We start from the raw sequence: 16208 nt of genomic DNA on the forward strand, positions 1-16208 counted from the left end.
GATTCGGTCTCGAATTTGTTACACGATAAAGATATACACTCTTCTTATATATCTAATGTATAGTATTAATAGCGGATTGATTCATCGAAAGAAAAATTTTCATTATCTTTCACGATAATTTCTTATTACGCATCATTTAAAGCATACGTTTGATAAATAATCTATTTTAAATATTCCTAATTTACAATTCTAATTATAATTGTAGTTATTATATAATCAATATGATAATTATATATATATATATATATATATATATATATATATATGCATGCATAATAATGCATTATCTATTAATATAAAGAAAATATAAAAGAGAATAAAATTAAAATTAAACTATAATTATCGTTAGACCTTTCTAGACGAGAAGACCACCTTCAATGTTGACTCTGCTACGACGTAATAATGACTGTGCCACACGTTCAACTAAATACGAGAAATAATAATGTATAAAAGAAACATAAACATCCGATCCAGTCATACGTATCGTCACGTTACGATCTACGAGATACTTCTGTCTGTCCAAATATTTTCCTACCAAATACTTAACAGGTTATTATTTATTTATATCGAATTCTCTCGTAGATCTAAAAGAAAAAAAAAAAAAAAAAAAAAGAAAGAAAAGAAAAACGAAAAAGAAAAAACAAGAAAAAAAGACAAAAAGAAAAAGAAGGAAAACAGTCGATTCGTTCTTTCTCTCTCTCTCTCTCTCTCTCCCTCTCCCTCTCTATCTTGCAACAGTCTGACATACCGTTGTAAGCGCATGGCACGCGGTTATGCGAAATCGTAACTCGTCCAGGCGTCGGAGAAAACGCGTTCCGCTGTAACCCGAGGCGAATGGTATTTGGCGTCATATTTCAGAATAATACTCAAGTGCTAGGGGCCTCGTATAGTCCTAGCCGTACGTGCGACGCCGGCATACTAATGCATCCGAAGCACCAACCGTGAAGACGTCAGGCACTATTGCCTAGCTTAGAGAAAGACCAAAAGGTCCCAGAAAGAGTAGTCGTCTTAGATTTTACGGATTCGAGTCCTTCAAGAAGATTCTCTTATTTCTATTCCTTTTACATATCTTAAATACCCATCTTTTAAATGGAAGAAACAAAATGAATTCCAAACTGAAGTTAGAAAAATTAAAGGAAAAAATGGAAAAAATATTCTCGTGTTAAGGATAAATCATTGATAAAGAAAGAAAAGAGCAATCAAAGAAAAAGAAATAAATAAATGAGCGTTAAAAAGTAGGAAAGAGAGAGAGAGGGGGGGAGGGAGGGAGGGAGGGAGAAGATGAAAAGAAAGATCTTTTCTTACTTCAACCTCTGATGGTCCGACTACTCATCCTTTGCACATATAATTTCATTCGTCACTTCGGATTATCCTTTAGAAGCCGTAGACCATTTGTACGTACGAAAGGCGTGTCCACATCCTCTCCTCTAGAGCTCTCCAAGAGTATAATAACGTAACGTATAGCTTAAAATGAATACGTAATATCAAGTGACTTAAGCCAAACTACTTTTTCTTATCCGTCATAAGATTCATATTGTTCAAAAACGAAAGGTAATATTACATTTTTTTTCTTTTTTCTTTTTCCTCCAGGATATTATTATATATATATATATATATATATATATATATATATATATATATGTAGTTATTTGAATATTGAAACGATTAAATAGATTTGTAAATGACAAAAATCGTTGAAATTATTCACCGTTCTATGTCACATGGATCAATTTCAAATATTCATATTAATACCTTTGGCCCTTCTGTCCTGTAACGATAGCGAGGGAAAAAAAAAAGGAAAACGGCCACGGTAAATGCCAAAATGGGGAGGGATCGATAAAAAGGCACGTCTATATAAATGGTAAGGGTACCTATCGACGTCACTGGTACCCTGGATTTTCAGATAATAAGGTGCTCCTGTATGCCATAGAGAGCGTTCTAAAAATGGATCGACCCTTTCAAGAGTAATCTCATAAATACGGAGCTTTACGCCTTTCCAACGACTGCTTTATGAAAGAGAAGAAAAGGATCGAAGGAAACGAGCCGGGGCTTTTCTTCTTTCGTCTTTTCGATAACTATCATTCGTGAAAAACGTACCGAACTAAGAGCATTCTTCAAATTTTCATTTCAAGATGATCAACGTTTTCTCTATGTTAAGCTCAACGATGCAATTTGCTTCAACAAAACGACAACATTTCGTGGTATCTGAAATCAAAAAAAAAAAAAAAAAAAAAAACGTTTCATTAAAAATCTCTAATCTATAAAAGAATCTACAAAATTTTAGAAAGGATATATATATATATATACACATGTATAATATTTTCTTAGAAATTTCAATGAAATCACGATAAGGAAGATCGATTCGAAGATAAAAAAGAAATGATTTTTCTTAATTGAATTTTTGATTTTCCTACTCTCCCTTAGCTATCCGACATGATATATACCTGCATATGTGTATGAACACGTTTTTAGCTCGAACTTCGTGATTGCACGCGATTTCATTTCTCGGACGACTATGAGAATTATCCGTTCGTTCGATCAACATTGTTGCGAGTGAATAGAGAAAGACGGCTGCTCAGAGATATGTCTATGTATATACATACCTGAAGAAAGAGAAGGAGGGAAACTCGTTAAACTTACATACAAACATATATATATATATATTTATATATATATATATATATATATATATATATATGTATATAGACATATAACTATATACTACATACTGTATACTGAAATAATGTTATGGCCTGTGGAAATTGATTTCCGCAAAAGTTCTTCCTGCTCGCGTGCATAACTAATGGATCTGTCAAAGTGGAAAGAAATTTCACATTAAATAAAAAGAAAGAAAGAAAGAAAGAGATCATGAGAAAGTAATAATCATATATATATATATATATATATATATATATATATATATATATATATATATATATATATATATTGGACAATATTTTCCTGCCATCCCTCCTCTCCTCCACGTAATATGAAAAATAATAAAGAAAAAAACAAAAGAGAAGAAAAGTAAAAGAAAAAGAAAAAGAAAAAGAGAAGAACCTCAAGCGTATCAGTTGATTTCACTAGTTTGATCTTACGTTATTCGTAAGATTTTATTCTGAATACGTTGCACAAATGTCAAGTGCAGTAGTCTGAAACGACTATAATTGGACGGTTGAAAAGTCGGTATACTACTAGCTAGCTAGCTAGCTACTAGGTAGAAAGATTGGCCGAGATAGCTAGTAGGGACGATATATTCCTCTAGAATCCCGAAGCAACGAAATCATAGAGAAGGAATCAGAAGGAGGATGAAATAGAGGAAGTTTGTCAAGATGTCGTGAAACCGCTCTCGAGTCACGGTCGAAGAGATATAAGAGTATGAGAGAGAGAGAGAGAGAGAGAGAGAGAAAACGGATGGCAAAGAGGTAGAGGAGAGGTGGCGAAGAAGGGCAAACTAAAGCATACTCTTACTTTAAAACTAATCCGAGTTGCCGACAGTTCCAAGAGGAAGTAGAGAATATCCTCCATCTCCTCCGGCTCTCCTCTCCTCTCCTTCTCGTTCGTTCTCTCTTGGCGAACCTTCGAAGGCGGCAGAAACTTTTCCGATTTAGCCACTAACCGGTGGTAAGCTAGCCGATTATTGTCTGCCACAGCTATCGCCACTGGCTTGATTATGCTTCAAAGGAAGCAGAACGATTCGAATGTCTAGTGATACTCATCTTTCGATATCTCGTATCTACAATTTTCATCAATTTCCTGCTATATGCCTACATATATATATATATAATATATATCACAAAATATTATCGACTTAACATTAATAATCTTTAAATACCTTAATCGATGATATTTCGAAAATAATGATCTTATAAAAATTTGATGTATGTGTTTGTGTAATGTATATATATATATATATATATATATATATATATATATATATATATATGTACATATAAAGAAAAAAGAATCGATGTCGATTGGGTGACTGAGAGTTAACTTTTGATGAAAACTAATACGAATCGACTGATTTTGTTAGCCATCAAAAAGTAAAAATCAATATTGATATTTTTAAAAATCGTCAAGTTTTTTTTATCTTTTTTTTTTTTTTTTTTTTTTACAATCACTCATTTCCCTTCAAAAGGGAGGAAGAGAAAGTTTAGAAAATCTAGGAATAATATATTTTAGTGTTGCAGAAATGTTCGATTTTGATGAAGAATGTTCGATTCATTTTCTCGCAGATCATATCCCAACGGGGATTCGATCGAAGTTGAACGAACTGTAACATCCGATATTCGTAAGTCAGAATCTCGATGTTGGAGAACGCGAAACGAGAACTAAAGTTTGACGTTCCCATGTGCCCATTCGCGAGCATGTAAATACGTGTGTATATATGTGTGTGTGTGTATGGGCGTGCGACATATAACTGCGTAATGCGCATACTTCGTGGCTGCAGAAGCTTCATTTTCATAAAGCTCGGAACAGGCCGTGCCTTCGAAATTAGCATTAAACTCGAAAAACTCCTCCGTAGTTCTCTCTGTCATTCTGAGTTTCAATCCTTCGCGTAACATATTGCGAATGGTGGAACCATACTCGAGCGCGTACAATTATTTTAAATCGAAATTATTCTTTTATTAAAATCAAAGCTCTTTTGCGATACGCTCGATTGAATGTTATATTATCTTTCGCCATTGTGATCGATCGAGGACGATAAGAAGTATTCGAGTGATATATATATATATATATATATATATATCATTATATAATATATGTATATACATGTTTCCTAGAGAGGCTATTATTTTCAGAGTATTATCGATTCACGTGTTTAGAGATTATTAACGTTACGTCGGTAATACTCCGTGATATCGCTACTACAGGAAGCAATCCGAGTGTATTACGAGCGTTCCACAATCGAATTCCGTTTCGAATGCAATGAATCGTGGGAGAGAGAGAGAGAGAGAGAGAGAGAGAGAGAGAGAGAGAGAGAGAGAGAGAGAGAGAGAGAGAGAGAAGGAGGGAAAGAAGAGAGTAAATAGAGTAAAATGCCAATGGAAATACATCCTTGTGTTTTTGCTTCTGACAATTACAAGCGGACCAGAAATCTACTCGAAAATTTTAACTTTTATTAGCCAATGAATGCAATATGAATGTTCTCAATTACGTTCTCCCGAAAAATTGGAAAATTCCATTTTAATATGGATGGAGATGTACCTACGTACAATCAACGCCAATGATTAATTACAATTTTACATTGCTACCGAAGAGTTCTGATTAATATTTTCCAAAATAGGAAGATAAAAACATCAAATTATTATTAAGGAACGATATTATACGATACGATACGATCAATGTATTTTAAACAATCAACGAGAGTCTCCAGGGTATTTTCTTTTTTTTATTTATTTTTTTTATTTATTTATTTATTTATTTATTAATTTTTTTTAATAGAATCATGGGATCCTCCGCAACTACTCTCGCGAGTATTCTCGGTCCAATTACTTAACGATAGATATGTGTCCGAATAGTATCACAGTCACTCTCTCTCTCTCTCTCTCTCTCTCTCTCTCTCTCTCTCTCTCTCTCTCTCTCTCTCTCGCTCTTCACTTGCCTGTCTGTAACTATTGGACACAGTTAATGAACCATATAACGCTTAATTACAAGCAAAAAGAGATAGTATCGTGCGGGAATGAAATCGAATACATGACAGTGAGTAAATTGTGCCGTGTCAATGCAAACAATTATTCCTCTAAGTACACAAGAAAGAGATTTGTTTGATTTTGAAGTAATATTATTTTGACGGATCACGCCAACTCCATCAACGCCATCATCACCAATTCTTTTTCTGATACTTTACACCTCCTATCTTCCTTTTAAAAAATGCATTACAAGAAAATGGGTCGCCAAAAATGAATTCTTTTCCAAAGTGACTCTCGGTCTATAAATGTTTAAGATAATTCCTATATAGATCATCGATATATTTACATATAGAACTATTATTTATTGGGGTCAATATTTTTCAACATTCAATCAGTATTTTAAATGAATAATCGATATTCGCGATAAAATATTAATACGTATTATAGATCAAGTAATCATTGATTTTTAATTATCTTTACTGATCAGATAAATAAAACTTTATATATAATATCTGTTAAAAAAATACATACATATGTATGTTTTAATGGATTCCCCAAGTTCCAACTAAATTTCGAGAATTTATGTAGGTCACTCGTTCATTATGGATTCAACTGAGTGAATTGTAAAAATTTATGTAGGTCAGCTATGTCTTTATACGGCACCTGCTTAACTTGCTAGTTGAATATTTCAACGGTATATATATGAGATGTCCTTATACAGTAGGTATTGAGAAAGTATTTTTTTTTTCACCAGTGTCTTGCAGACAATAAAATTTTTAAAATGAAACCAAATAGAGTGTTCATTACATTAGATATACAGTAAAAAATCTCACCTTTTTTTCTTTTCTTTTTTTTCTTTTTGTTCTTGTTTTTTTTTTTTTTTTTTTTTTTTTGAAATAAGTTTCGAAGAGACTACGAAAAAAAAGTATTACAAAGGTATCTTTTTTACATGCACCTCGTAGTAGAGTTACAATAATTATAATTATAGTGAGCGAGTATTGAATACTACGGGTAGAAGGTAACAAAAAAATTTCACACTTTTTCGTTGTCCCGACAAGAATTACGAAATAAAGATATAAACTTTTTTCATTGCTAATATCAACGATATCCATATATGGTGTCTACATATTGAAAAAGTATTTCCTTTTATTTTTCTTTTTTTTTTTTTTACATCTAAGTTGTCTCGCAAAGTAATCTCGACGAGACCATGAAAAAACTTTATACCTTATTTCTCGTTGCCCACATGTAAAATGGTCTCAAGTGTGTTTATGCGTTTATTGCATAGAAAAAACAAACGAAAAAAGGAAACAAGCAAACAAAAATTCGACGAGAACGTCTGTAGGAAGTGTTTTGTTTATTTTCTTTCTTCTTTTTTTCTTTTTCTGTTTTTTTTTTTTTTTCCTTTTAGATATTAAAAGTATGGTATTCCAAATGTTCAAATAAATTTGTCATCGTCACAATTTGACATAGTAATTCTCATGGCATTGGTAAAGCGTGTTAATTTCGAGAATGTTAACGTTAAATGATCATAACTGAAACACGTTGATTTTATTACAACAGTCATTCAATATTTTTCGCTTTCGTTGAAAATTTGCGTTTCCATCGATCTTTGGCTTTCGTTTCTCTCTCCCTCTCTCTCTCTACCTCTCTCTTTCTCTCTCTGTTTCTGTCTTTGTCTCTCTTGTTAGTATGGTCACAGTTTAATAAGCCGCAGGGTAGTTACGTTCGGAAAAGGGGTCAACGGGCATTGGCATTGTCAGCCTCTAAATCACGTTCCCCGAAACGTGTGACGCTACAGTTACCGCAACTCTGTTATCGTAATTATTGATTTCAATCCTAACTCTGGCTAGTCTGCCATTAAACTTGGCAATGCTATCGGTCGAAACGATGACACGTTCCTGTGCATCTTTGCGTGTATCTCTCTCTTTCTCTCTCTCTCTCTCTCTCTCTCTCTCCTTGTCGGATTCCTTTAATCCATAACCTCTCGTAGATGACGACGATGATAACGGTGATTAAGTTTCGAAATCTTTATAATGATTCATTCCATTGAAAACGTCTTATACCAGCTATGTATCTGTATTATATCTTCTTTGTTTTTTTTTCTTTTCTTTTTCCTTTTATTTGACGTTTTCTCGTGACATTGGTTTTCCATCAACGTCAATTTTAATTAACCCACGGTTTATAAAGAAAAAAAAAAAAAAAAAAAAAAAAAAAAAAGATAAAAAGAAAGAGAGAATGAAAGAAATAAAAAGAAAAGAAAAAAAAAAGAAAAAAAGAAAAAGAAATTATCGGAAATATTTTCTTCGTAAAATTCTTACGATACATTGGACCAGCTAAAAACGATCGTTCTCCTCTTTTGTTGATTTTATCTTAAACATAAGGAAGATAGGAATTTCTCTCGAAGAGGAAATACTTGTCTCGATCAACACTCGATAAGGAAAATAAAAGAACCGCCCTATGCATTGAAGAAAGAGAGAGAGAGAAAGAGAGAGAGAGAGAGAGAAAAAAGAGTTACAGGGAACGTCACTTCCCTTCGCTCATTCCAAGCATTGATTGCATGTTGGATATCGTTAAAGATCTTTCCGCGGTAAAGATCTTAATTGGCTTTACAAGATCTTGGAGAATTTGAAATAACATCACCTCTTTAGTCTTTAAAAGTTACTCTCGCGTTCTTCTCGTTGCACAAATTGCACTTAATCCAACAGTGTAATGAAAAGCTCTTTCGATTGATACATTTCTCTCTGTTATATTCTTTTTTCTTTCTTTCTTTCTTTCTTTCTTTTTTTTTCTTTTCTTTTTTTTTCCCCCCCCCCATAGAAATATCCGACATAAGACGACGCGTTAAAATCGCATTAACCTCCAATGAAAAATCTTCGTAGAAAATTACCTGTAGGTGTGTAGAAAAAGACGCTAGAAAAGATAAAAAGAGAGAGAAAGAGAGAGAGAGAGAGAGAGAATTTCAAATTCAAAGTAATTCACCTAAAGTTACATTTATATTCATTGAAATCAGGTTTCCGACGTGAAAATAAATCTCCGCTATGCCACAGATGAAATACTGTTTTCTGTGCTAGCTACACGCTTTCCTGTCGTCTCTATTGTCTCGAGGATACTCCCAAGGGCGTTATCTCTAGTTTCCCTCGGGAGACAAGCCCGCGAAGTGAAATAAAATTCTTACCGTTTCAATTCTACAAGAGTATATGTACGTCTCTCTCTCTCTCTCTCTCTCTCTCTCTGTCCTCTCTCTCACTTTATCTCTCTCTATCTCCATCTTTTTTACTAGAGGTACTTGGGATAGTACGGATCAATTTCCATCGAACTTTACGACTGTTCTCTCTCTCTCTCTCTCTCTCTCTCTCTCTCTCTCTCTCTCACTCTTTTGTCCAATTTTTTTCTTTCTATTGATTAAATGCTTTTACTAACAGTACATCAGAAAGAGAGAGAGAGAGAGAAATTCTTAAAATGCAAAATTTTCTTCTCGTCGTTGACAATCGAATTAAAATTAATATCGTGTCTTCTTGTAGAATCAATCTTACAATCTTAAGTAATAAATTTACGTAATATATTATATTACAAAATATTTAATTACATATATATATATATATATACATATAGTGGTTGAAAACTAAATCGTAATTTACATTCGTTAAACCGTTTTATTATCGTGCCAAAAGTTCTCATCTAGTTCTCTCTGGACTTTGAACTCTCTTTCTCTCTCTCTCTCTCTCTCTCTCTTTTTCTCTTTATCTCCATCTCTATTCCCATCTCTATCTGGTAAGTGAGAGCCATTAAGAGAAGCAGGTGTAATGAACTAGTTTAATGAGCGTTCTCGTGATGCTTGCGCGCTCTCATAAGTCGAAAGCATCTTAGAGACTCGTTGTTCACTATCGTTTTGCAATTATAATAATCTAGTCAGCAATATTAACCGTCCTTCTTTCGATTTATCTATATATCTCACTCACTCTCTCTTTCTCATTCTCTCTCTCTCCCTCTCTCTCTCTCTCTCCTTCGACTCTTCTGCGATGTCACTGCAACGCTGCAACGTCAGTATCGCTGATTAGGCTCGTCTTCTTAGGATAATATTAACTCTGACTATATCTTGTCTCCATCGTACCTCCCTTACTTCACCATCTCATTCTTATTACCACGAGCATGTATCATTGCCGAGTCATTATACTTGTTTCCAATGTATATGGAGAGACTTCAAGAACGAACAAACGAACGAACCTACGAGCCAGCTTTACGCTGGCTACAACACGGTGAAGGAGACAATTATTTTTAAAACATTCCTATCGATCATTTTTCTTCAACGATGATAATTCAACAACGTGCCGGTACTCTATCATAGAAGAGACAAGATCGTTCAGATTATGAATATATCTATATAATATTCTTTAATAGTTAAGAACAATATAATTATTCTTATCTTAAATACATTATTAATGATAAATTATCTCGCAATTTACTCTTTCAAATTATTAATTATTTAGATATAAATTTATTTCACTTTACTTTCAAATAACAATTTCATTACTTTCGTTCTCGCATAATAATCGTATGAAGTAGCAATAACGAAATCGAAAATTTATCTCACCCAACTTTCTTAACACGGTAACGCTCTTACACCTTACGTACTAACAATCGCTTTATAATTAAGATACTTATAGTTATCGTCTTTAGTTTGCGAACTTGCGAATATCGATCAAGCGTTTCTCAGAGAGTGAAGGAGAGAGAGAAAGAGAGAGAGAGAGAGAGAAAGAGAGAGTCTATCTCGTGATCGTTCAATCTACTCTACGAGAAATATCAAGCCCATCAGAAGGTCGTTAGACGTAGCCAGAATTTCTCGAAAATGGAAAATGAAATCCGAAACCAAGGTAATTCTAATCCAAATATCTACGAAAGCTAGAACTAACTTAGAAAGAGAAAGAGAAAGAAAGAAAGAAAGAAAGAGAGAGAAATGACTATTGTCGCTAACAAACGAAAAGGAACAAAGAGATATATAGATGCTTGAAAGCGCGTATTTCGAGAGCAAACATTTGGCGTCCCCCCCCCCCCCCCCCATGAAATTTAGCAAATGAAATGCGTCGAAATGTTACGCTAACGAATTAACAGTCTTCTGTCAATGTAATAAGACAGAAAGAGAAAGAGAAAGAGAGAAGTCTCTAGTTAAAGCCAAACCTCCGTTCCACTACTCTCCCTCTCTCCCCTCCAAACGGAAGATTATCCCTCGAACTCTGTCAACTATCTCGATTGTAGGCACTCCGAAATGAAGTACTCTTGGGATGAGTTTTCCACTAGAAATCCGCATGTCTCATCTCTAAACCATCCTCTTGGACTAGTTGTCGGCTTAAAAGCGAAGAGTGGTGGTAGTAAAAAGAGAAGTAAGAGAAGAAGAAGGAAGAGGAGAAGAGGAGGTGAAAGTATAGTAGGAACGATGAAGGAGAAACGAAGGGAGTCGTCGGTATATAAGGCTTTGAATTGTTAATTCTGATTACCTTCGCGCCCCGACGTCTACTTTACTCCTGGCACTTGTCTAATGTCTCGCCATTTGTGTCAGACTTGAGTCACGTCTCAGGGTTTCGGGGTTGTTACCGCCATTTCCGGGAAGTCGTTAACACCCTTCTCCCTTATTCTCGCCGGTCGACTCTTCATATTTCTCGCACCCTTTCTCAACAACCCTTCGCGCTACATCTTTCTACCTTCTCCTTCTTGTTCCCTTCTCTCTCTCCTTCTTCTTCTTCTTCTTCTTCTTCTTCTTCGTTCTTCTTCCTTCTTCCACTTCCTCCTCTAACAACGTTCTTACTCCTGGAAGCTTATATTCGGTGTAGTAAAGATCGTAAATGGCCTGGAAGATGTATTCTTCTACTTTCAAAAGGCAAAACCTTTACTTCGACAAATGGGACAAGAATTGTTAGAGTTCAACTACGAAAACAATTTGCGTCTTTTATATTTTAACATGGATAAAATTTGATCACATTAATATTATCAAATTTGAAATTGTTCATTTATATGATCATTTTTCTTTTTCTTCGATCTATGTTTAAACCCCGATATTTACGTGTATATATATATATATATATATATATATAAAAAAAATTGTACGAGATATTCTCGTTCAATCTTCATGTAAGAAAAATTAATTTTCATTTTTTTCTTTCTTCTTTTTTATTTCTTGCAGTAACCGCTAATCATCCGCCACAAAGACCATGGATTCCATTGACAAGGCCCAATAGGACAAGACCGACCTGTAAGTATCCATTAATTATCATTTTATCTTCTCCATTACTTTCAATTAATTGTTCATCGAAGAAAGAGTGAAAATTGTTGAATCCACTCACGCCATGCAATCAGAACGGATCGATAATTAGTACAGATAATTAACGTTGGATCTAAGCGTCGTTAACGGTAACGAGTCTATGCGAGTCTTTCTTCTTCACAGTTCGTACATATTCCCTTCAAGTACAAAACCAAGAAATACCTTTCCTAGTTATTGCAATAAACGTGTTTACCGTTAACCGCTCGGACGACGAGATGTAACGGGTGAGCCACAAAGAAAGAAAGGAATCCATGGCGGATGTATCGTAAAGTGGGCCTTTGCTTTTTAATCGATCGTACGTATAGCCTTTCTTTCCCTTCTCCTTTCACTTCTTACTTATTATCGAATGATTATTAGCGAGCGATATTTTATAATATATTCAACGAACGATTTCTTCTAATAAAGAATAAATTTTTCGGAAAAATACACATTTGCCAGAAACTATATTCAACTATAGTTCGATAGATATCAATGATAATCTCTGAAACAAATAGGAACAATAAAATTTAGAACGATTCGATAATGCGTATTATTCGACCGTTCGACTATTAATAATTTATCCTCTAGTCTATTTGAAATTATTTGATCGCGCGTAAAAAAAAAAAAAAAAAAAAAAAAAAAAAAAAACCCCAAAAAAAAACCAAAAAAAGAATACAAAATAAAAAAAGGAAGAGGAAAAAAACGACGTACCTCTTCCACATGGATTTACGATCTCGATAAATTCTATATAACGATTCTCGCTCAAATCCAATTGATAATGTAACAAAGGTAAAGATAGATGGAAAATAATTTTCTATGGATTCATCGAAAATACTTTTGCTTTGATGATTATATTACAGTTTACATATATATATTACATTATATATATATATATATATATATATATATTAATAGTTTAATGGTACATAGTATGATGGCACCAAGAGATGGTATATACGAGAGCAACGCTAGATACTCATGAGTAATGCATGAACGAGAAGACAGAACGACGCTCATAAATGCCACTTCAAATCATAGCGGCTTGTACAAACACAAGCGCACGGCTCGACTCGTAAAGAAGAAAAGTCTGCATGGCGAAGTGCATTCGTGATTTGCATGGGGTTCCTTCTAATAAACCTTATGCGCGTCCGATGGTTCGTGGTTAACGTAACGTAACTCTTTTCTCTTCGGCCGATTAAAAGGGACGTCCTTTTTCTTCTTCTTCTTCTTCTTCTTCCTTACTTCTTCTTCTTCTTCTTCTTTATTTTTTCGTATTTTTCTCTGCCTCGCGTTGCCTTGAGCGAATCTTAAGGAATTACTAAGAAATTCTTGACGATCGTCCGCGACATTCCTTTCGAACTTTTTCCCACACGCAAAGATCATAAAATATCCGCTGAGTTCGTTGAGACGGATGCAACGTCTCTTCGCGTTCTATCTCGCACGATCCTATCGAGAATCTCGATCTTCTTTCCTGGACGTCACGTTGCTCACTCAGAGTTGGACTCTGTACAATTTAATAATTCATCTCGTACATCTGAAATCGTCTAAAACATATTTAAACATTTCGTTTCCACCGCTGCGTAGTCCTTGGAAAATTTTACGAGCCAACGTTTATTTCGGACACGAACAGATTTCTTAATAAGATTGTACAAGATTAAAATGGTTCTTCTCTGATATCAGTTAAATAATTATATAAACGATTTATATATCCTTAAATTTAATATTAATCGAAGAAATAAAAGAGATGAGAAATTTTTCAGAACAATTAGTCAAGAACAATACAAATATACATATACATATACATATACATATACATATACATATGTAAAAAAGAAAAACACATCTATAAGAGAAACTTAAAGTATATAAAAAATAAGAAAAAGTAAAAATTATATGAACGTTACGTATGAGACACTTTTCACTATGTGCCACCTAAGACGGCTCGTATTAGAATGAACGAACGTAAATAGCGTTCACCTTTCGACTGGAATGACGTTATACATGTTTTTGTTTTGAAACGAAACAGTCGTGTATAAACCGAGTACTATTTCATATACTTCATTTTGCTATACGTACTACAAACTACGTTTTGTATACATAAACAAAAAAATCTTATTACCGAAAGAGAAAAAGAGTAAGAGAAAGAGAGAGAGAGAGAGAGAGAGAAAATACTCTCAAATATATTCATTTAAAAATTAATTTTTACAATAAATAAAATTTTTCAAATGTCGATCGAGATCATGAACGTGTAATACTCATATGATATATACAGATATATACGTGTGTGTGTAAATAGTGAAAAAAATAGGAAATAGTTCAGAGAAAGTAAAGAATAAAGAATAGATCATGTTATTAATAAATGTGACTCGAGGCAAGGTAACGTACCCTTTTCCAACGGCATCCACCTTGACCATTGGTCAACGCTCGCCACGCCGATGGCCATACCACGCCATATGGATAGATTTATTGCGCTCTAACCCGCCACCACGTTTTCTCTATACGTGTGCAGACGTGCGTGTGACCGAGTGAGTGAGTGAATGAGAGAAGGGTAGAATGAGTGAGAGAAAAAGAGAGAGAGAGAGAGAGAGAGTGAGAGAGGACGAGAGAAATAAAGAAGAAGAGGGGACACAAACCGTTCTACAGCCTGCTGCTGCCATTGCCACTTTTGTCAGCCAAAAAGAATCCATTGTCAGCTAAGCTTGGCGGAATAGAAGCGATAAATCATTTCATTATGTTTTATACACCATTCATTATTTATAATACGTTCGTATTATATTCCTATACTAGCCTATCTTACTCTTTCTTTCATCATTTTTCTCATTTTTCTTTATATTCAAAATCGTTTTCCCTAACCTTTAACCTGCCCTGCCCCCCCCCTCTCTCTTTCTCTCTCTCTTTCATATTTGCATATATTATCTCTTATCTAATCACTTGTCATCGAAACGTTTATAAGCTCGAATTTTTTTCGATGGATAAGATCTATGTATATTAATATATAAAGAACATTGAAAAAAAAGGAAGCTTAAATTTTTTAACGTCATCGATCTATCGATCTATCTAATTATATATTTTCGTCTTAATTAGCTCGTCAAATGATTTATCAGATATAGGATTCGAAAGGATCATACCATTCGTTCAATATTATTTGTATAAGGAACGATAGACGATGGTAAATGTGTAGCATTATTTATCTCATACCGATAGAACCGAAGGAATGCTTGGAATTATTTGAAAAATCATTGGCTCTATGATGAACTTCGCGCACGTGCACCATCGCGAAATTAGATTAATGACTAATCCTAATCTAGGTATTAGTTCTCTTAGATCATCTTTATTCTTTTACCCGATGGCAGGATCGTGCGAATTACTTTTTGCACCTTCTAGTAACTAGTCTGACAATCATAATCATTATATCTAATCATAGAAGCTAAGGAAGTCGAGTTCTTAGGGACAGAGCTATTATGTATTATTACCATTCCCATACTTGTAACTAAGCGATTATATTCTTAAGAGGAATTATTATTACTCTGTGCCACGGTCAAACGCTTCGAAGTAACTATCGCCATTACCACTTTTATCATAATTATTGTTATTATCTTTACAGAAGTGTAGAGCACATTGCTATATCCTCAAGTAAACCCTTTTCTTCTTTCCCCGTTTTTCTTTTTTTTTTTCTTTTTTTTATTTATTATTCTACGTGACATCGTTTTTAATTTTACATCATGCCCTTTCTCCAATTCATTCTATTTCACTCTACCTCTCTCTCTCTCTCTCTCTCTCTCTCTCCCCTCGACAATCTGTCCTTGTCTTATATTAGAACTCACTTTGGAACTCGTTACCTCGAGAAATTAGTTCTAAGTCCACCTTGACCCACTTTCCAAATTCACTTTGCGTCTATCTTCTTACAACTAACGTGACAAAGTTTTAGTATAATTATCTCTAATTATTCAACTTTTCTCTCATCCTCACACACACGCTCTGTTTATTAATATTAATTTAACGTTATAAAAGAAGACGAACGAATGATACCGTATCCATACCGTTCGACGAATTACTCTGTATTATTAATTATCGTATATTAAATTGATATCCTATGTTATTATTTAAATCGTATTAATTCGTATTATTATTATTATTATTATTATTATTATTATTATTATTATTATTATTATTATTCGTAGAAAGTAACAGAGAACGCGTGACGTATATACGTGTAATGAAATATTTTTTTTCTCTTAATGTCTATTAACTCTTTTAATAATCATTCTTTTACAATTCGA

The 16208-nt window shown here is 33.9% G+C and overlaps 1 protein-coding gene across 3 annotated transcripts in view; it reads left to right on the plus strand.

Annotated features, from left to right (window-relative positions):
- Window positions 1–16208, plus strand: part of LOC124951802 (CCR4-NOT transcription complex subunit 6-like) — a 391461-nt gene that overhangs the window by 345807 nt on the left and 29446 nt on the right. For all 3 annotated transcript variants that reach the window (XM_047500706.1, XM_047500705.1, XM_047500707.1), the window contains one exon: window positions 11812–11880. In XM_047500706.1, coding sequence (XP_047356662.1) covers window positions 11812–11880 — 69 coding nt within the window. The remainder of the gene's footprint in view (window positions 1–11811; window positions 11881–16208) is intronic.

Source organism: Vespa velutina, chromosome 9 (genome assembly GCF_912470025.1).
Source record: "Vespa velutina chromosome 9, iVesVel2.1, whole genome shotgun sequence".
NCBI classification, from domain to species: domain Eukaryota; kingdom Metazoa; phylum Arthropoda; class Insecta; order Hymenoptera; family Vespidae; genus Vespa; species Vespa velutina.